The sequence below is a fragment of the Dama dama genome, chromosome 21 (assembly GCF_033118175.1).
Source record: "Dama dama isolate Ldn47 chromosome 21, ASM3311817v1, whole genome shotgun sequence".
Taxonomy (NCBI): Eukaryota; Metazoa; Chordata; class Mammalia; order Artiodactyla; family Cervidae; genus Dama; species Dama dama.
Genome location: NC_083701.1, coordinates 39717935 through 39736338, shown reverse-complemented (window position 1 = coordinate 39736338; position 18404 = coordinate 39717935). Strand labels below are relative to the sequence as shown.

Genomic DNA, 18404 nt, shown 5'->3' with positions numbered 1-18404 from the left:
ATGCGCTCAAACATTTTTAGGACCTACTGAGTGCAGAGAGCTTGTACTCCCAAGACTTCCTTCAAACCTTTGAGCAAACACGCCAGACAGATAGGGCCATCCCTTTATCATAGGCAGTGGCGGTTCTCAACGACTGCTACACATAATTGCCTGATCAATGCTCAAAAAATACCTTCCCTCGGGCCCTTAGTACTAGAAATCCTGCCTCAGCTGCCCAGGGCTGGGGGACCCTACTGTCCGCGTTTCTAAGGGTCTGGGATGATTCACACCGACCCCGCGGCAGGGAGCTCACGGCCCCGATTTGTGCGAGCGAGAGAGGGTCCAATTCGTACGGCAAGGCCTCCCGGGCCGCGGCTTTGAACGCCACCTGCCTCTCTGAGCCTGCAGAGGCCAACCAGCCATCCGCCCCTCCCGCCACGGCAAGCCACGAGCCGCAAAAACTGCCCCAGCCCGGATGCTGCAGCTCCAGCCGGAGGCTCCCATCCCCACCCGGCCATCTCGCAGTGGGCCCTCCAACCTAGCGAGCGAAGAGCCCCCCAAGACGCGGAGGCGCCCCTCCGCCACTCGGCGGCACTCGTTCAGAGGCCTGCTGCCGTTGTCAGAAGGCAGGGAAAGCCCGGCCCTCCAGAGTCCTGGCTTCCCCGCGGCCCCTTGACCCGGTAGCCTCTCCACGCGCGGCCCCGGGACCCGGGCTGCCGGGTTCGCGACTTTCCTGCCAATCAGATGCGGATTTCCCCCACGGCCAGCAGACCAATCAGCGCGCAGGTGTCCTCTTCGGCCCTTCGGCTCGTCGGCTCTTCGGCCCTTCGGCTCGTCGGAGTTCGGCGTCTCGCGGAGCGTTAAAGCGTGGTTCTCGTTGGTTTAGGTTCACGGTGGTTTGGTTTTTTTTTTTTTTTTTCAGGCACTTCCGGGTGCTGCGTCACTCCGCAACCCCACGAGTTCCGGAAGGTTGTGGAGCGCAGGTTCGGCTTGGAAAAGCCAAGCTTCCCAGAGATGTTTCAGAAAGAGTTACTTGGAGCGGGGCGTTTCGCAGACTCTTAAGGTCAGTGTCGCCCGAGAGAGTCGGAGTGTGGACCTGCGGTCTTGCTAACAACTGGGAGGGCGTGGAGTTTCACGACCTTGTAATTGTCGCCTTTGCTTGTTTCCTTGTTTAATTGGCTTCCTGTCTTCCTGGAAGAGGCAAAGTCTGATTTTGGGAAAGGAAGTGGAGCAAACCTAAACGCCTAAAAGTAGTCTTAGGATGGCACTATGAAAAAAAGAATAAAAAAAAGAACAGCTAGATTTGAGCTTCCTTTGCGTTCTGGGAAGTGATTTCCCAGAACACACTTGGAAATCGTTTCCTGTCACTTGGCGGTGGTGAGATTTAACCCTTTCGAACGGCTTAAGAATTACTGAGGGTCCAAACTTTTCTTAATATCTGATGGTTCGTGCATAGCGCTGTTTGGTACCAAAAAGTTGAGTAGGCTTAAGTTTCCAGTATTTTTAAAAGCCTATAAACTCAAAAGCAGTTTTAATTTTCTTGGGGAGAAAAAACTACTGAGAATTTTCTTAGAAAATTGCTTAGGATGAGTCAGTTACATTTAACATTGATACCTGATAAATAGAATATAAAAGTCATTTTTCTTGTGAGGCCTTAAAAGTCACTGTTTACTTATTATCTTTAGGTCCCATTTTCTGAAAATACTACATTTAGTGAAAGGGCTGTTGACAGAATGAGACTAAGTTGTACACGGCTCACATCTAACGGTATTGGGATTCTGTCATGTCCCTGGAACACTTTATATCTGAACAGTAGAAATTACAGGTAGGCTGAGGTTCCAACCTACACCAGTTTACAGTCTGACCGCCTCCCCCTAATGAGTTACCTTTCGTTAAGCCTTGGCAGAATAATCTCAGGGTGACCGACTCTTTCTTTTTCACTGTATCTTCTCCCTCGTCTTGCCCATATTATCCATTTCTTGTATCCAGAAACATTAAAGTTGAATAGTCTTGAGCCAGAAAGAGATTTGGAAGACAAGAAAGAGTGGAGTTAGGAATTCTTTATTGACAATACAAGTGAAAAAGAACCTCTTATTTTATTTTCCTTAGAAATGGGGGAAAAAATAGAAGTAAGAGGGACATAGCAAAGAACATGCTAGACTGAGTCCAGAGAGTTGAGTTTCTACTCCTAACCAGCTCTACCTCTTGGCCTTATTCTTCTCATTTTTAGAAATTAGGAGGAGCACTCAATCTGTGGTTTTAAAACTGTTCTGTAGAAGAACTCCTGTAGAAATGTCCTGGAGTCATGCAGAAGAGAAACAAAGCAAGCTGGCCCTCAGCAGTATTTTACAAGAACAACTATTATTTTTTGTTCTGCTTGAAAAACAGTAGTTTGTTAAGAAAATTAAATTTGTATCTGAGACTAGGTGATATATTTCCTAGTAGCCTTAAAATTTTGTATCGTAGATTAATTATTCATTTGTATTCAACTTGCATTCATTTGTTATAGGTTTTTAAACAATAAAATGCATATGTGCACAGTTAATTCATTACCAAGAGCCACAAACCTGTCCATATTCAACCTTATTTAATAGATACAAATTTTAATACTTTGTTTTTGATCACAGTTATTCTTTTTCTCTTTCCCCTCTACTTTTTTAATTTTAGCCATAGAATTTTTGCTTATTTTTGAAGCTCATAGCAGTCTTTGCAATAGGGAGGGCAGATATTTTCCATTTTTGGCAGCTGAACCTTAAGGATGTTAGCAGTTTTACCTAACATCATTTTACTAGTAAAGTTCCAAGTCCCAGCCTCACGTTTTCCTTAAAGCATAAAGGACATTTTTAGTTTCTTTGCCTTTTGCACTCCACCATGCTCTGGTTCCTGTAGCACAAGACAAAGCAGACTTTGTTCACGGGCAGAAGTTCTCCCCTGAGTCACTGGCCTCTTTCTCTCTTCACTTTATTATCTGAGTTGGACAACCTAGAAGCAAATTGGACGTTCTCTTTTCTCTCTGCTGTGAAATGACAGCATTTTCACACATTCCCTGTTCCTCTTCAGTTCCTTTGGAATGTGGAAGAAACCTCAGGAGAAAAGCCCTGACTGCCCCACTTGCCCCACATCTGTAATCCCGGCACTAATTTCTGCACGTGGGAGCAGGGAGGAGTGTGTGTGTGTGTGTTCAGTTGCTAAGTTGTGTTTGACTCCCTGCAACCCCCCGGGCTGTGGCCGGCACCGTCTGTCCTTCTGTGTGTGTGTGTGTGTGTGTGTGTGTGTGTGTGTGTGTGTGTGTGTGTGTGTGTGTGTGTGTGTGTGTGTGTGTGTGTACCGTCTGTCCTTCCCTCTGTGTGTGTGTGTGTGTGTGTGTGTGTGTGTGTGTGTGTGTGTGTGTGTGTGTGTGTGTGTGTGTGTGTGTACCGTCTGTCCTTCCCTCTGTGTGTGTGTGTGTGTGTGTGTGTGTGTGTGTCGTCTGTCCTTCCCTCTGTGTGTGTGTGTGTGTGTGTGTGTGTGTGTGTGTACCGTCTGTCCTTCCCTCTGTGTGTGTGTGTGTGTTCAGTTGCTAAGTTGTGTTTGACTCCCTGCAACCCCCCGGGCTGTGGCCGGCACCGTCTGTCCTTCTGTGTGTGTGTGTGTGTGTGTGTGTGTGTGTGTGTGTGCGCACCGTCTGTCCTTCCCTCTGTGTGTGTGTGTGTGTGTGTGTGTGTGTGTGTGTGTGTGTGTGTGTGTGTGTGTACCGTCTGTCCTTCCCTCTGTGTGTGTGTGTGTGTGTGTGTGTGTGTGTGTTCAGTTGCTAAGTTGTGTTTGACTCCCTGCAACCCCCCGGGCTGTGGCCGGCACCGTCTGTCCTTCCGTGTGTGTGTGTGTGTGTGTGTGTGTGTGTGTGTGTGTGTGTGTGTGTGCACCGTCTGTCCTTCCGTGTGTGTGTGTGTGTGTGTGTGCGTGCGCACCGTCTGTCCTTCCCTGTGTGTGTGTGTGTGTGTGTGTGTGTGCACCGTCTGTCCTTCCCTGTGTGTGTGTGTGTGTGTGTGTGTGTGTGTGTGTGTGTTCAGTTGCTAAGTTGTGTTTGACTCCCTGCAACCCCCCGGGCTGTGGCCCTTCAGGCTCCTCTGTGTGTGTGCGTTCAGGCTCCTCTGTGGGATTCTCCAGGCAAGAATACTGGGATGGGTTATTATTTCCTCCTCCAGGGGATCTTCCCAACCCAGGGATCGAACCCTTGTCTCCTGCATTGGTAGGTGGATTCCTTACCACTGGAGCCACCCTAGAGGCCTTCCCACTGTGTACTCTAAATTTCTCACACCTTTTCTCATCTCTGGAATCAAAATGCCCTTTCCTAGATTGCTTTTTATCTATTTCCTTTTTTTTTTTTTTTTTGCAGAGCTCTTCCTTTTTACCTGTTTGTCAATAACGTGAGATAAAATTTCATCCCAGTTATCTTTTCTTTCTTTTTAACTATTAAAACCTAAAAAAAAGGAGCTCTAGAGTAATTCCATTTTGATTATGCACACTTGTTCCTTTCTAGGGTCATGTGAGCTGGCATTGCCTTTACTTCCCATATTATGTGTGTTCATAATATTTGTTTGCACCTCCTTTTCTCATCCCCATATTCCTTTGGTTCATTTTTGACATACAGTTTCTTCGAATGGTTCTCTGACCACATGAAAAGGCAGGGAAAGTAGATAAGGTGAATTCCAAGCAACGTGGGCAACTTTACCAGCTTCCTTGAATTTCTTCCTCCCATCTACAGTCCTGGGAGCTTGACTGGCAGTCTGGTCTTCAGAATTATCTTGAGAGAAAAAATTTTGTTTTGAGCTCTGTGATGTTGAGTTTGATCCACGCTTAGCAAATATCCATACTGACTTCCTTTTGTGTGTTCCACCATTTTTCTAGCATTTACTAATCGCCAGCTTGACCTTAAGCACGTTATCAGACCCCTCTTAATTTTTGACTTCTTAAGATTGATTGTGTCATGAAACTGTAAAGAAAACGTCCAGTGCCGCCTTCATAGTATGTATGCCGTGGTAATTCCTCCTCTTCCATTGCTGATACCTCTGTTCCCTTGTGGCTGTTTTCATATTCTCTCGTGTTCCATAAAATGTGCAATTAAACCTGTGTTCCAATAATCTTGAAGTCATTTAGAATTCTCTTCTTAGGCAGTTAGATCCTAAAATCTTTTTCCAAATTTATAGAGTACTTGAAGATCTAGTTGCTCTCTTAAGTTTCACATGTCTTTTGTTTGTTCATCCTTGGATTGCAATTTTTGCTGAAGTTCATACGGTACTCTTCATCACTTCGTACTCAGCCTCTTAAACAGCCCCATCTGGAAGTCCTGCAGTGCCATCCTAAGGTGTTTCTGTTCATCTGTTAGGTCTGCCACTAGCTTGTCCATGTTGGAGGCTGGTACAGAGCATGGTCCCACCACTCCTTGTGTTATTTCACACAGGTCATCTCCCTGTGCTTCAGTTTCCTTGCTTTAAAACAAAGTACCAAAAAAACAAAACAAAAAAAAAAAAAACCTCTTTCATAATATTGTAAGGATTAAATAATATTTGATTTTTTTGCAAAGGGCACTTAGCTGTAGTGGTCACTTATTAGCACTCTGTATCCAGGAAGTAAATAGTATAGGTTTACTGCAGTTATAAACTCCCAAATCGTTTGGGTTTGTCTTCCATCAGGCTTCTCTGTTTTTTTCTGTTGAGGATTGAGTCTGTCTCATGGGTGCTATTGTTCTGATTTCTCTACTTTCTCTAGCCTTTTCCTTACTCATGTTTGACATTAACCCTCACTACAGTTGGAAATGACTGTACTTTTATTTTTTCTCTTCCAGGGTTTTCTAAAATAATTCCCATGATGAGTCTAGAGAGGTAGGCTTTTTATAGGACTCTTTTTTTGACTGCTGAAGAGTATAGTGTGGTAAAATGACTTGTCCAGAGTCACACAGGCTGCTGGTGAACCTGGGCCAGAATACAGAACTCATCAGAACCAGTTTAAGTCTCCTTCAGACATTTGCTCTTTATTTCCACAGTGTGCTTTCTCCCTCAAAGACTCAGAAGTATCAGTTTTCTGAGAGAAAAGATGAGTGCCATGCTTAAAATGTATTTGTGAAGCCTGGCCAAGGTAATGGGAAATTCTGTCCCCAGGTTAAAAAAAAAAAGTTTGTGTTACTTTTAGATATTTGAGTAAATACATCGTAAGTGAAATAGGTAAGGTGCTCAATTGTGTAAGACTGATTATAGTGGTGAAGATTTTAGTCTTTGAGTTGAATTCCCAATTCTCTCCAGATAAAAAGAATAACTTATCGTTGTTCATGTGTTTGAAAACTGTGTGCTATTTGGAAGTTTATCCTTCAGCTATATTGTGGAGACATTCTGTTACGTACCCACTACCACACCCCAAAAGAAAAATCCGTTTGCATTTTGATGAGGATTGCATTGTTCATAAGGGAATTTTTAAATTCCGCATGTCTTGTCTGTATCCAAATGAGCACTGCTACTGCTGCTAAGTCGCTTCAGTCATGTCCGACTCTGTGCAACCCCATAGGCAGCAGTCCACCAGGCTCCCTCGTCCCTGGGATTCTCCAGGCAAGAATACTGAAGTGGGTTGCCATTTCCTCCTCCAATGCGTGAAAGTGAAAAGTGAAAGTGAAGTCGCTCAGTCGTGTCCGACTCCTAGCGACCCCATGGACTGCAGGCTGCTCCATCCTGGTGACTACCAGGCTCCTCCATCCATGGGATTTTTCAGGCAAGAGTCCCAGAGTGGGGTGCCATTGCCTTCTCTGCCAAATGAGCACAGTTGGGGTTTATATCATCAGATACCTATAAGCTATTGTGACTTCATTTATATTTGATGAAAGAGATGAACGAAACAGCAGTGACATGTCACTTAGCAAGGCTGTGGCAGAAGTGGGATTTGAACTTACAGTTGTTGATTTCTAGGCCTGTTCACAGTGCCAGAGATCACAAGGGTCTAATGGGTCCCAGCCATTGCTTTTTTCCTCTTTTGCTTATGTTTGCAGTGTGTTCTGGGAATCAGCGTCCTGTTAAAATCTCTCTTTGATGCATGTACCATTTATTAGTATTGATTTCAATACAATGGACAGTAAATCTATCTGACTACACAAAGGAAATAAAATAGTAGGGTAGAGGTTCAAAGCTTAAGATCTCAGGTTGTAGAACTTTATTCATATAACCTCCTAATGTGAAGTGCCAGTTAAGATTAAAAAAAAAAACTAAAAGACAGAAATGGTCTCATCCATTTATATCACCAGAACCCTTAAGACAGTGTGGCAGCAGCATTGTCGTATTGAAAATCAGTCGATGATTGTGGGTCTGGAAAAGAATAACCTGGCAGAGAGTGTGTGGATGGATTTGAAACCTTAGCAATTGCTTGGGAATCACATGTTTCTGCTGACAAAGTTTGCAAAGACTGTAAATTTAAATGTAGAATTTTTGTCGGCAGTATGCATTGACAAACATGCCTAATGGTAATACATCTAGTACTGAGCATCTTGAAACAGGTCAATAATAATGTGTTTATTGATAGCAGTAATGCAGGAGATGTTACTTGGTATTATAGCTAAAAATCCATGTTATGCCCTTAATCATAATTACATTAATATTGACAGGCCCTTGACAATACCCACATTATTATTGATAGATTTCTGTCAATAACATGTTTTTAAATAAAATATATTCATTCATAATTTGTACAATACTCAATAAAAGCGCTGGAAGACGTCCTGAGAAATTCTTCCCACTGTAGTGAGATAAAAAGTCCTTCATTTTGGTTTTGGAATGCAGTATAGATGACAAAGTTTTATTTGGGGAATGAAAAGCTTAAAAGGAAAGCATGAGTTATTTAAGGGATAAGGTTATATATCGCCGCTCTCAGTAAACGAATTTTCAGTTGTTTTTTCCCTGTGAAAGAAAAGCAGTGTGACATGTCTAGTGATAAAATGTCAGCAGGAGACCTTTTTAATAGTTTTTTAGTGCTCGATCATTTTGTCTTAAACATATTTATGTGACAAGTTAATCACACTAACGCTTGTAGATGCTATACTTTTTATCTGGTCTTGATTTTGCCTTAGGCATCTTCTTCGCATGTCCTTAACATAGTAGTATCCTTCACTGAACGTGAATTTACTTAGTGCCAATTATACTTTTAATTGTTTTTATAAGTCTCTTTGCATGGCCATAAATGTTTTCCCCGGGTTAACTTTTCAGAATCTTAGTATAGTTTGGGAAATGGGGGGTGGAGAGGGAGAGGTTGATAGGATTGTGCTTTAAAAGAAGCAGACCTCATTGCAGAGCAGGAAAAAGCATCACCAGATTTTGTCTTTCTGGAAAAATCAATTTGAATTAAATCTGACGGTATTTGTTTCAATTCAAAACAATCCCAACTTAAAAAAAAAATTAGTTTGTATTTTTTTTAACCATTTAAGTTTGAGCTACTTTTGTGAAACTAGATAACAACCTACAAGAACCAATTATAATAGAATTTTTAATATTTAAATTTTTGGAAGTAGAAGTAGGCCGACCAGTAGTAGGCCTTGGATAGCAAGAAGTGTAGCAGAGTCAGGAAAGCACTGGTTTCCAGAAGAGTTGGGGATTTTTGATTCAAAAACGTGAGGATGCTGTAACCTTTCTAATTTTCATAGTTGTCAGTGAAGCAGGTCAACTTACCAGACTTGTTCAGAAAGTTATTAATCAACACCTCAGTTAAGGTCCTGGAAAGGTTGCAGGAGTCGTATGACTCAGGAGTCCCCAGCTCCCAGGCCACCTACTGGTACCAGTCTGTGCCTGTTAGGAACCCAGCCATGCGGCAGGAGATGAGCGGCGGGGTGAACAGTGAGGCTTCATCTGCCGCTGCGCCTCATCCTTCCCCATCACTTGCATTACCACCTGAACCATCCCCACTCCCATCCGTGGAAAAACTCTCTTCTATATAACTGGTCCTTTGTGCCAAAAAGGTTGGGGGCCAGCTGCTGGAGCTGGTCCTGCAGAATTGCAGTTTTCCTTTGCTTAAATTCTGCAATCAGGTTAATCTTCTAAAATTTATATCCGGTTCAGTCCCTTCTCATCAGTCATTACTCATGGCTACAAAAATCAATGCAATTTCCTTAAAACAGAGTCTTTTTTGCAGGGGTTTAACTCTTCAGCCAGTCTCTCCTGCCAAGCCATTCTGCTCTGGTCACAGCAGACAACTTCTTTCTTTACTTCCAAACAAGTGCAACCACGTTAGTGGGGTTTCATAAGGACACAGCTCCCGTTGAAACCCATCTCCCCGTGTTTCCCAGGTGGACCATGGCTGGGGTCAGTGCTTGCATATTTCTGCAGTTTGCACAGTATTAAATCTAAGTTTTCTCTTTTCTGCCCCAGGGAGTTTTGTGATCCTTCCTAGTGTTTTCGTATCTTGAGATCCATTCTTTTCTTCAGAGATAAGTGGCTAGTCTTGATTATTGTAATGTCCTATTTCTTTAGAAATGCCTTACTAAAAGGAAGTTAACTAAGAGTTAACTATTTGGATCGAACCCCTGAAATGTAGGAGAATGCCTGGCATTTTGTGGGCACTCAATAAATATTAAATTGAGTAGCGATTTGTCAGAGATTTAGATTCACCGAAACACAAACTTCTTCCATTAGATTGAGAATAACTTTATGTGATCTAAAAACACTTATGGCATTTTTTCTGTGTCCTACACCTACTTCAGCCAAATATTATTGTCCAGCAGTGGAGGGAAAAAGTTCCATAATCAGATGAATTAAACTTGTAGTTACTTCGATCTCATCAGTTTCTTCTACTCCTGAGCAGTGCCCTTCTTTAAAGCCAATATCCTAGAAAAACTGTACCTGCCAGAAAGAGGGAGGAGGAGGAGGAACTGAATGGAGCATGTTGATGGTAAACCAAGGTTGGATGCTTCTCTCGGACTGCCGGTACCAGGCCCTGTTCGGTGAAGCACCCCCGAGTTAGACGCTATCAGAGAGAGGTGCATCCGGAGAGGTTTCTTTGCTTCCGGATAAACAGGCACAGCCATGTGGATGGAGGTGAGACAATCCAGAGAGCAGGTCATGCTGGGATGCCCCCCATCCTCTCAGGATTCCCACCCCAGCATCTCCTCTGATAGGATGCATGAGTTCCACTAGACCATGTTTCTGCCCCTTCCCATCTGACCCCCACACAAACCCACATCACGGTGACATAGTGTTCACTGTGTAACTGCCACAGTTTATATTTTAATGGTGTAGTCAGTATTTCCTGGGGGGGACAGGGGGAATCCTTTTACCACAGGTTGGTTGAGGCATTAGATAAGTAATAATGAAGATTTCAGTCTTTTGAAATGAGATTTACCAAAATCAACCGAGTCTTTTTCTTCTAAAGCTCATCCCTAGCCAAAGTAGCAATAATGTGATAGTAATACTGACTGCCCATTTCCAAACCACTTACACAGCATTGTCTGTTTTAATCTCAGCAACATCTTGAGGTAGCCATTCACTTCCAACTCTTAGAAGAATCTGCTGCTAATGATTTTTTTAAGATGACTTAGCAGCCAAGAGACCAAGCTGGAGCTTGAGCCCGAGTCTATCTGATTTTAAACCTGGTCTTTGCACTCTGTCCCAGTCGCCTGAACAGGATTACAGAGCAATAGGAAGGCTATGCTCCTACGTTAACACTCTGTGATGCATAATAGACAATGCCTGTTCTATGTTTACAATGAAAAGAAGTCACAAAAATGACTAAAATGTTGGATACTGAAACCTAAAACAAAACAAAATGAAACAAATTATTCATCTGGAAGAACAGTTTAATAATACTCTTTTGCTCTAGTAAAGAGTCTTCTGTAGAGAGGAGATCGGGCCCAGCTGTTCTTAATCTACACCGAGGCCAGGCCTGGGGTGAAGAAGAGGAAAGGAAAAAAAAAGAAAGTTAAACTGTAACAGAAGGTATAAGAAAGAATTTTCTGATGATAAGGATTGTTAAATATTGGATTGGTTAGAGAGTGTGTTAAGTCTTCTTTCCTGGCAGCCATTAAAAATTCCTGTCTTTACTAACTGTGCTTAAATATGATTCCTCCAGAAATGAGGGATTTGAGATCAGTGATTCCTCTCAGAAGCCAGTCTCTCTGACCAGTTTCTTCCTGCATACAAGTAAGGAACCTGAAACGAGAGAGCTGCCCTCAGACTGCAGTTTATCAGCAGTGTTCAGTCTGAACATTGATCCACTACCAAACTACTCACTCCACCACGTGTGAGTTCAACAGACCTTTACTGAGCAACTGCTACAGCTGGCCCATCTTTGCAGTAAGTCCTATAAAGATTACCAAGAACTGGTTGTGACTTGATATCTGAAGATACATAAGTTGGCACAACTGGCCCTCTTAACACACGCCATAAATTTCATCTGCTACTCAACTGAAATGAAGAGGGAAACGGCAGCCTACTCCAGTATTCTTGCCTGGAAAATTCCACAGAGGAGCCTTAACGGGAGCCCGTGGGCTTGCAAAGAGTCGAACACTACTGAGACACTGAACGCACAGCTGAAAAAATTACCGATGCATCCGGTTCAGTAGGGGCGCGGATGGGGTGACGGGAGAAGGCTGAAGTGTTGGTGTTGAGGTCCAGTACAGCCTGAGCTCTTCAGGAGTACTTTGACAAACAAGAGAACTTCCTTTATCTTGTTGACCACAGGATACAAAACCTGGGAAGCATGCCGAGTTGTCCAGACTGTCACAGGAGAGGAGTTGTGTATACTGTGTTTTCACATATCCCGAGTGGTGATAGAGTTTTGCGTGAGGAGGAGTGAGTGAGGTGTCAGAGTCTCTGTGGACGGCAGGTACCTTGAGAAGCAGCTGTGAGGCAGTTTCCCTTTGCTAATTTATGGTTAAGTTCGGGAAAGGTGTGTTCAGACGACGGGTGAGGACTCCAGCGTATGGCCCAGGCAGCTGCTGCTATAGCTAAAAATGGTGACAGTGGGAATGGGAGAGAATTGTGAAGCAGAATGTTCAAATAGGGTGGCAGGAGGAGATGGTAGAGAAGGTAAGTGTTCCGGGTACGTGAGAAAAGGCATGGAGGCAAGACCGAAAGAGAGTCAGTTAAAATTTTTTTGGTTTTGCCTGGTGACCCAGTGGTTAAAACTCTGCCGTCCTCCAACCCAGGGAGTGCAGTTCCATCCCTGGTCAGGAAGTGAAGATCCCACAGGCCTCTCAGCCAAAAAAAACATAGAAACAATAATGTAACGAACTCAATAAAGACTTTAAAAAATTGTCCACATCAAAAAAATCTTTTAGAAGTAAAATAAAGACTTCAGTGAATAACTGATTTATGGTTACTAAGAAGGACACAGAATTGGGCTAGATTAGATCTAAGAAGTTTGTGCTTTATCCTGGGGTCAGTGAGGTAAGAGAAGATTTGGTAAATCTGAACAAATAATTTTATAGATTTTGGTTTGCCTATGAGGTTTTTTAAGTGATGCTTTAGTTTTTGTTTTTTTCCTTAATTATGTTTCTTAAATACGTCAGGGTCTCTTCCGGTGATTTGGCTCTTTGCATCAGGTGGCCACAGTACTGGAGCTTCAGCTTCAGCATCAGTCCTTCCGATGAATATTCTGGGTTAGTTTCCTTTAGAATTGACTAGTTTGATCTCCTTGCTGTTCAAGGGACTCTCAAGAGTCTTCTCCAGCAACAGTTCGAAAGTGTCAGTTCTTTGGTGCTCAGCCTTTATTATGATCCAGCTCTCACATCTGTACTTGACTGCTGGTAAAAACATAGCTTTGACTATATGGACCTTTATTTAATTACGTAAATGATAAGTTTAAAGAAGACTTTAAATTGCATAAAATGTGAGAAAAAATAATCACTAATGATTTTTTTTGCATAAATATTGAAAGTCTTTCTCTGTTGAGATAATGCTGAAATTTTATGCAGCATCTTTGAGAATCTTGCAATACCATGTAATTCTGCTGCTGCCTGACTTGTCCATCCATTTGCCTGCTTCCTTATGCAGACCCAGGTTGGCATCTTCATCTTTGCATCCCAAGCACCTGCAGAGCTAGGATACATTGATGCTCGTAAACTTTGTGAAATCTCTGAGTGGTCTCAGTCTCACAAGGACTGCATGGTAGCAGAAAGAGAAAACTGCATCAGGGTGAGATCTGTAAGAGCCTCTGCAGATCTATGGACGATAACCAAGCAACAAAGGTAGGAGGACTGGCATACCGCATTGAGCTGTGTGGGTGATAGATATGCCCACAGAATCATGAATTTTGCCTGAAAGTGGACTAGCTCAGTAATTCACAACATCACCAGGGAACTTGCTAAAAATGCAAATTATTGGTGCCCATTCCAGAGGACATCAGAAACTCTGGAACTGAGGGGCACAGTCTAACAAGTCCTACATGTGATGGTGATTAATGCTCAGGTGTGAAGGCCACTAGACTACAGGCATGGAGAGACAACAGGACTGTGATACACAGACCCCAGCAGAGAAAGATTGAAAGGTCAAAGGTTGGTGATGGCAGTGAACGTGACCCATGAAATGCCACAGTGACTGGAGAAGGAAACCAGGGGAATAAGATTATATTGTACAAAGAAAGTTGGATGTGCTGTGAATAGGCAGGACCTGCCTATCTTTAGACAACTGTCTTCCTGATCTTAGCATCTAAATAGATCAAGTAGATTTAAAATAGATCAGTCCCATCAGAGGGGCTCACACAAAATCTCCTCCCCAAATCTCTCTCCCATATATCCTCAGAACTTCCTACTGAGCTTTTCCACTTAGCTGTCTCATAGGGGCCTCAGCTCTCTAAAACTGCCCAGATTTATTATCTTTCCCTTCAAACCTATATCTCTGCATATGTTTCCTATTTCAGAGAATTGGACTACCATCCACACCATTACTCAAGTCAGTTATTCTTGGCTTACTTCTCACTGAGTCGTGTCCATCCTTCCACCGCCTAGCTTTCAAAGGTACCTATTTTTCTCCATCCCCACTGATACCCTTCTAATTTAGACCATCATTAGTTTCTCACTAAATCATGTTAACAATCATCTTAATTGGTCTCTCTGCCTCCAGTCTTTCAGCCTCTAATCTGTTCTCCGTGTGGCCAGAACTCGTTTAAAATGCAGAGTTGATCGGTTCTTTCCTTACCGTTCTGCAGTGTCTCCCCATTACCTTCTTGGTAAAATACAGCCTCCTCAAGTTGGCTATTAGTGCCTTTAGCATCAGTCTTTCACTTTCCTTTCCAGCCTGATCTTTTGTCCTGGCTCCTCCCATCTTTAGCACACGCTGTTCCCTCTGTAGGAGTGGTTTTCTTACTTTTCTTTACCCCCCTGACACAGCTGATTCTTCAGGTGGCTGCCTTCAGGAGATCTTTCCTCTTCCATGAAGGCTTCTTGGACCTTCTGAGGTCTAATTGTAACCACGGTGTTCTTAAGTTCCCCTTGCACATCACCTTTCACATCTCCTTGTAATTGCCTATTTATAATTTTCTGCAGTACACTCTTGCTTCATCCCTCTTCCCAGTCACTTGATTATGATCTCCACAAGGGTTGGGACGGGGTTCTCCCGTATTATCATGGGCTTCTGACACATTGATTGGGAAAAAGCCGGTGAGCAACAAACATGTTGAAAGATGTGGCAATCAGCTGTCGAGATATGGTAACTCAAAATCGTTTGAAAGGTTCTTGGGTGGGAATTTGTATTTTCTACCCCTCACCCACTCCAGACTTTCCTGTTCCTTGTTCCACTCGTCTCAAATTTGTGGGAAGCATTCTCTATACCATGCACTGGGCTATTTGCTAAGAATCAGCTGTAAAAAGACTCAGTCTTTGCCACAGGGTTTATCCTCTAGTGGAGGAAATAGACAATTGAAAAGTAGTTTATATACAGTAGGGACATAAAATCATGAAAGAGGAAGGACAAAGAGAGAGAACTTTCTTTCTAGCTAAAGAAACAGGTAGAGAGGCAACTAAATTAGAAGTGGTCCCTAAGCTAGTACTTAAAAACTTAGTTGTTTAGTCACTGAGTCACAACCACCTCTTTTGCAACCCCATGGACTATAGCCCACCAGACTCCTCTGTCTATGGGGTTTCCAGGCAATGTGAGTTCTCCAGTTAGAGAATGGGAGCAGATTGTTCCAGGTGAAGGGAGCAGACAACAAATGTCCAGTAGTGGACAAGAGAAGGGAGCACTTGATAACTAGAGGGTGAAGCTTGAGGAAAGCAGCCTTGGGGGTCCACTTGGGAAGACTTGTGTTTTCAAAGTATGGCAGTGTGGGACAAGCCTTGAAGGAGGCAAAAGGGAAGACAGACCCATCAGATATCATCCAGTGGGGAGCTCAGCAGCCAGAATGAGGAAAGGCTGGGAGGGGATAGAGTCATGAATGGATTAAAAAAAAGGGGGACTCTGTCCTGACCCGTTTCTTTCTTTCCCTACAGCTCTTGGCTAGTGTGAGGCAAAGATTTCACAGAATGCCTGTCTCCTCTGTCCATTGTCACTTATGTGTCACAGTTTTGCAGCTCTAAGTTGGGAAGACAGTACAAGATTGCGACTGTTGGATGATGTTTTCTTTTTGTGTGGGAGGGAGTTAAGTTCTGGGGCAAAATGAGGATTGCAGCCTGGGAGACAGCATTTTAGATAGCTCTGAGAAACTGCTCCATCAGTGATGGTTTCTAATTGTACTTTTTCCTAGAGACCTTCAGAAAGGCATGGCTTCCAGAGACGAGAATGCAGAGCGGACAAACAGAGTGCTAAGAATCAGCCAGTTGGATGCGCTTGAACTAAACAAGGCCCTGGAGCAGCTCATTTGGTCCCAGTTTACTCAGTGCTTTCATGGATTTAAGCCAGGGCTGTTAGCCCGCTTTGAACCAGAGGTGAAAGCATTCTTGTGGCTTTTCTTGTGGAGATTCACCATCTACTCTAAAAATGCCACAGTGGGACAGTCAGTGTTGAATATTCAGTACCAGAACGATCTATCCCCAAACCTGAGCTACCAGCCACCGAGCAGAAACCAGAAGCTGTGGTATGCTCTCTGCACTATTGGTGGCAAGTGGTTAGAAGAGCGATGCTACGATTTGTTTCGGAACCGTCACATCGCATCCTTCAGGAAAGCCAAGCAGTGTGTGAATCTGGTGGTCGGACTTCTGAAGTTAGGCAGGTTGATTAATTTCTTGATCTTCCTCCAAAGGGGCAAGTTTGCAACTTTGACCGAACGCCTGCTGGGCATCCGTTCTGTCTTTCACAAGCCCCAAAGTGTCCGAGAAGTGGGCTTTGAGTATATGAATAGGGAACTCCTCTGGCACGGCTTTGCCGAGTTTCTGATTTTTCTCCTCCCCCTCGTCAATGTCCAGAAGTTGAGAGCCAAGCTCTCTTCTTGGTGTGTCCCGCTGACCGGAGCCCCAGGCAGCGACAGCACGCTGGCAACCAGTGGCAGACAGTGTTCTCTGTGTGGGGAGTGGCCCACCATGCCTCACACCATTGGCTGCGAGCATGTCTTCTGTTACTACTGCGTGAAGAGTAGCTTCTTATTTGACATGTCCTTCACTTGTCCTAAGTGTGGCACAGAAGTCCATAGCCTCCAACCCTTAAAATCGGGCATCGAGATGGCAGAAGTCAGTGTCCCATAGAAACTAAAGTTGGTTCCTCCGAGAAGAACCGTATTATGCCTAAATCCTTAGCATGAGTCATCCTGAGTGTACTACTTAGAGATGTTTTATGAGGACATGTGCTTCTCAGCCACTGCCTTCTGTTCCTTCCCAGGCACAACCACATTCTACTCGCACTGGAAACCACATGATCCTAAATATGTGATATAAATGGTAACATGCTATTTTTTTTTAATCATTGTGTTTAATTTTTAACGTCAAGAATAATGGGCAGTTTTTTGGTGTTTGTTTTTTTTTTTTTAAACAAATGACCACTCAGAATGCTCCATTCTGCCACTTCCTGGAAAGAGGTGAGACTAAAAATAAAAGATTGTGGAAACTCTGGGCTGAGGGTGCATTTATTTTCAGAAATGACACCAGAACATTATACAGTAACAAGAGTAAGACCTGTTGTTTGAAACTTTCAGACCCAGTGTCCCGATTGTAATTGTAAGCTTTTCTCTGAAGCCAGCTTTTAAGGGGTTCTGTCTGCTTCATTCTCAGGGCTAATGACAGCCACCAGAGGCTCAAGACTTCCATCCTACCAGCTTCCTGATCCCACTAGCCGAAGAGTTTCTCGCCTAATAGTCTGGCAAAATCCAGGAGCCCACAGTCATTGGTCAGCCTGAAATTGTGTACACATTCCTAAACCATGATGGAGAAATACCATTCCCAGTCAAAACTGTGGATGATGCACCCTCACAAACACCCCTTGAACCTAACACAGGACAGGAAGCAGCTGACCACAGGTGCTAGTTAGGAGCATGGTGCCACTGGGCCGGGGAGAAGCGATACATCTTGACCAGTCTCCGTTTGCCCTCTATCCTGGAGGTCTACACCAGCCTCTAATTTTACCAGTGATCTAATCTGACAGGTACATTAGTAAGCAGCTGAATGGTCATCTTAGACTGTAGATTTGAAAGGATGAAATAAGGTCAACAAGATTTTGTTCTACCAACAATTTTGTTACAGTGTTATTTTGATAGCAGTTTCTGAGCAGGTGTCCACATTATAATTTTAACATGAAAACACAACACACATGCTAACAGTTGTCAGTATTATGGATGGGGGCTGATACTTTCTACAGACCCTCATGGCACTTAGTACAAAATATATATTTTTTTAATATCTGCCACCCCCACTAAGAGAGAACCCCCAATGAGGTCAGAGACTGTAGCTCTTCTGCCAATCACTGGATAGCCAGACCCTGCTGCTTGTTCCCGGGTACTGAGAGATCTTGTGAGCCAGTGACGAAACCTGTGCAAGATACTCAGTAGGGAATCCATGCCTGTGAACGGAAATGGTGAAGAGCAGGAATAAGCTGAAGGAACCTTGTCCAACCAAGAGGAGAGCCCTGGAGCATTTTGAAGGCCTGGATGTCCTAGGTGGAGCCAGAGCCGTCAGGCTTTTGACCTCCACCTGTCCGATGCTGGCGGTGGCCACGCAGGAGGGCACGACCTCAGGCCTGGCAGCTCTGTCCCCGAGGCAGCCTGCTGCCCCGATCCCCCTCCACACACACACACACAGCTGGGCCGCAAAGCCGTTCCTACAGGAAGGGCCAGCTGGGTATCACTCCTGACCCTGTCTCTCCACCCTTCCTCTTCATAGTTTCCCACATTTGTTTTTCCTGCCTGTGAGGATTCTTGGCAAAGAGCACCCTGAGGGCAGCTGGTGTGCAGCTTCTCATCGGTGGGCGACGTGAACGTTGAGGGCCGCCTAAGGGAGCCTCCCCTCACCCCGGGGACAGGCCTGCTTGCCAAGCTGCAGTGAGCCCAGACGCCGCCGAGTCCCT

At 44.0% G+C, this 18404-nt stretch overlaps 1 protein-coding gene across 7 annotated transcripts; it reads left to right on the top strand.

Annotated features, from left to right (window-relative positions):
- Positions 1-885: 885 nt before the first annotated feature.
- On the top strand, positions 886-16955 carry PEX2 (peroxisomal biogenesis factor 2). 7 transcript variants are annotated; one of them, XM_061123525.1, is made up of 4 exons: positions 893-1042; positions 11050-11273; positions 12975-13168; positions 15661-16955. In XM_061123525.1, exons 3-4 carry the CDS (start codon positions 13086-13088, stop codon positions 16592-16594), a joined length of 1017 nt encoding a protein of 338 aa, XP_060979508.1. In that variant the 5' UTR covers positions 893-1042; positions 11050-11273; positions 12975-13085; the 3' UTR covers positions 16595-16955. The 7 variants fall into 7 exon arrangements, with proteins under 7 accessions (XP_060979507.1, XP_060979508.1, XP_060979511.1 ...); XM_061123527.1 differs by lacking the exon at positions 11050-11273 and adding an exon at positions 12491-12580 and having other exon boundaries at positions 915-1042; XM_061123526.1 differs by lacking the exons at positions 893-1042; positions 11050-11273 and adding exons at positions 11313-11805; positions 12491-12580.
- The last annotated feature ends 1449 nt before the right edge of the window (positions 16956-18404 follow it).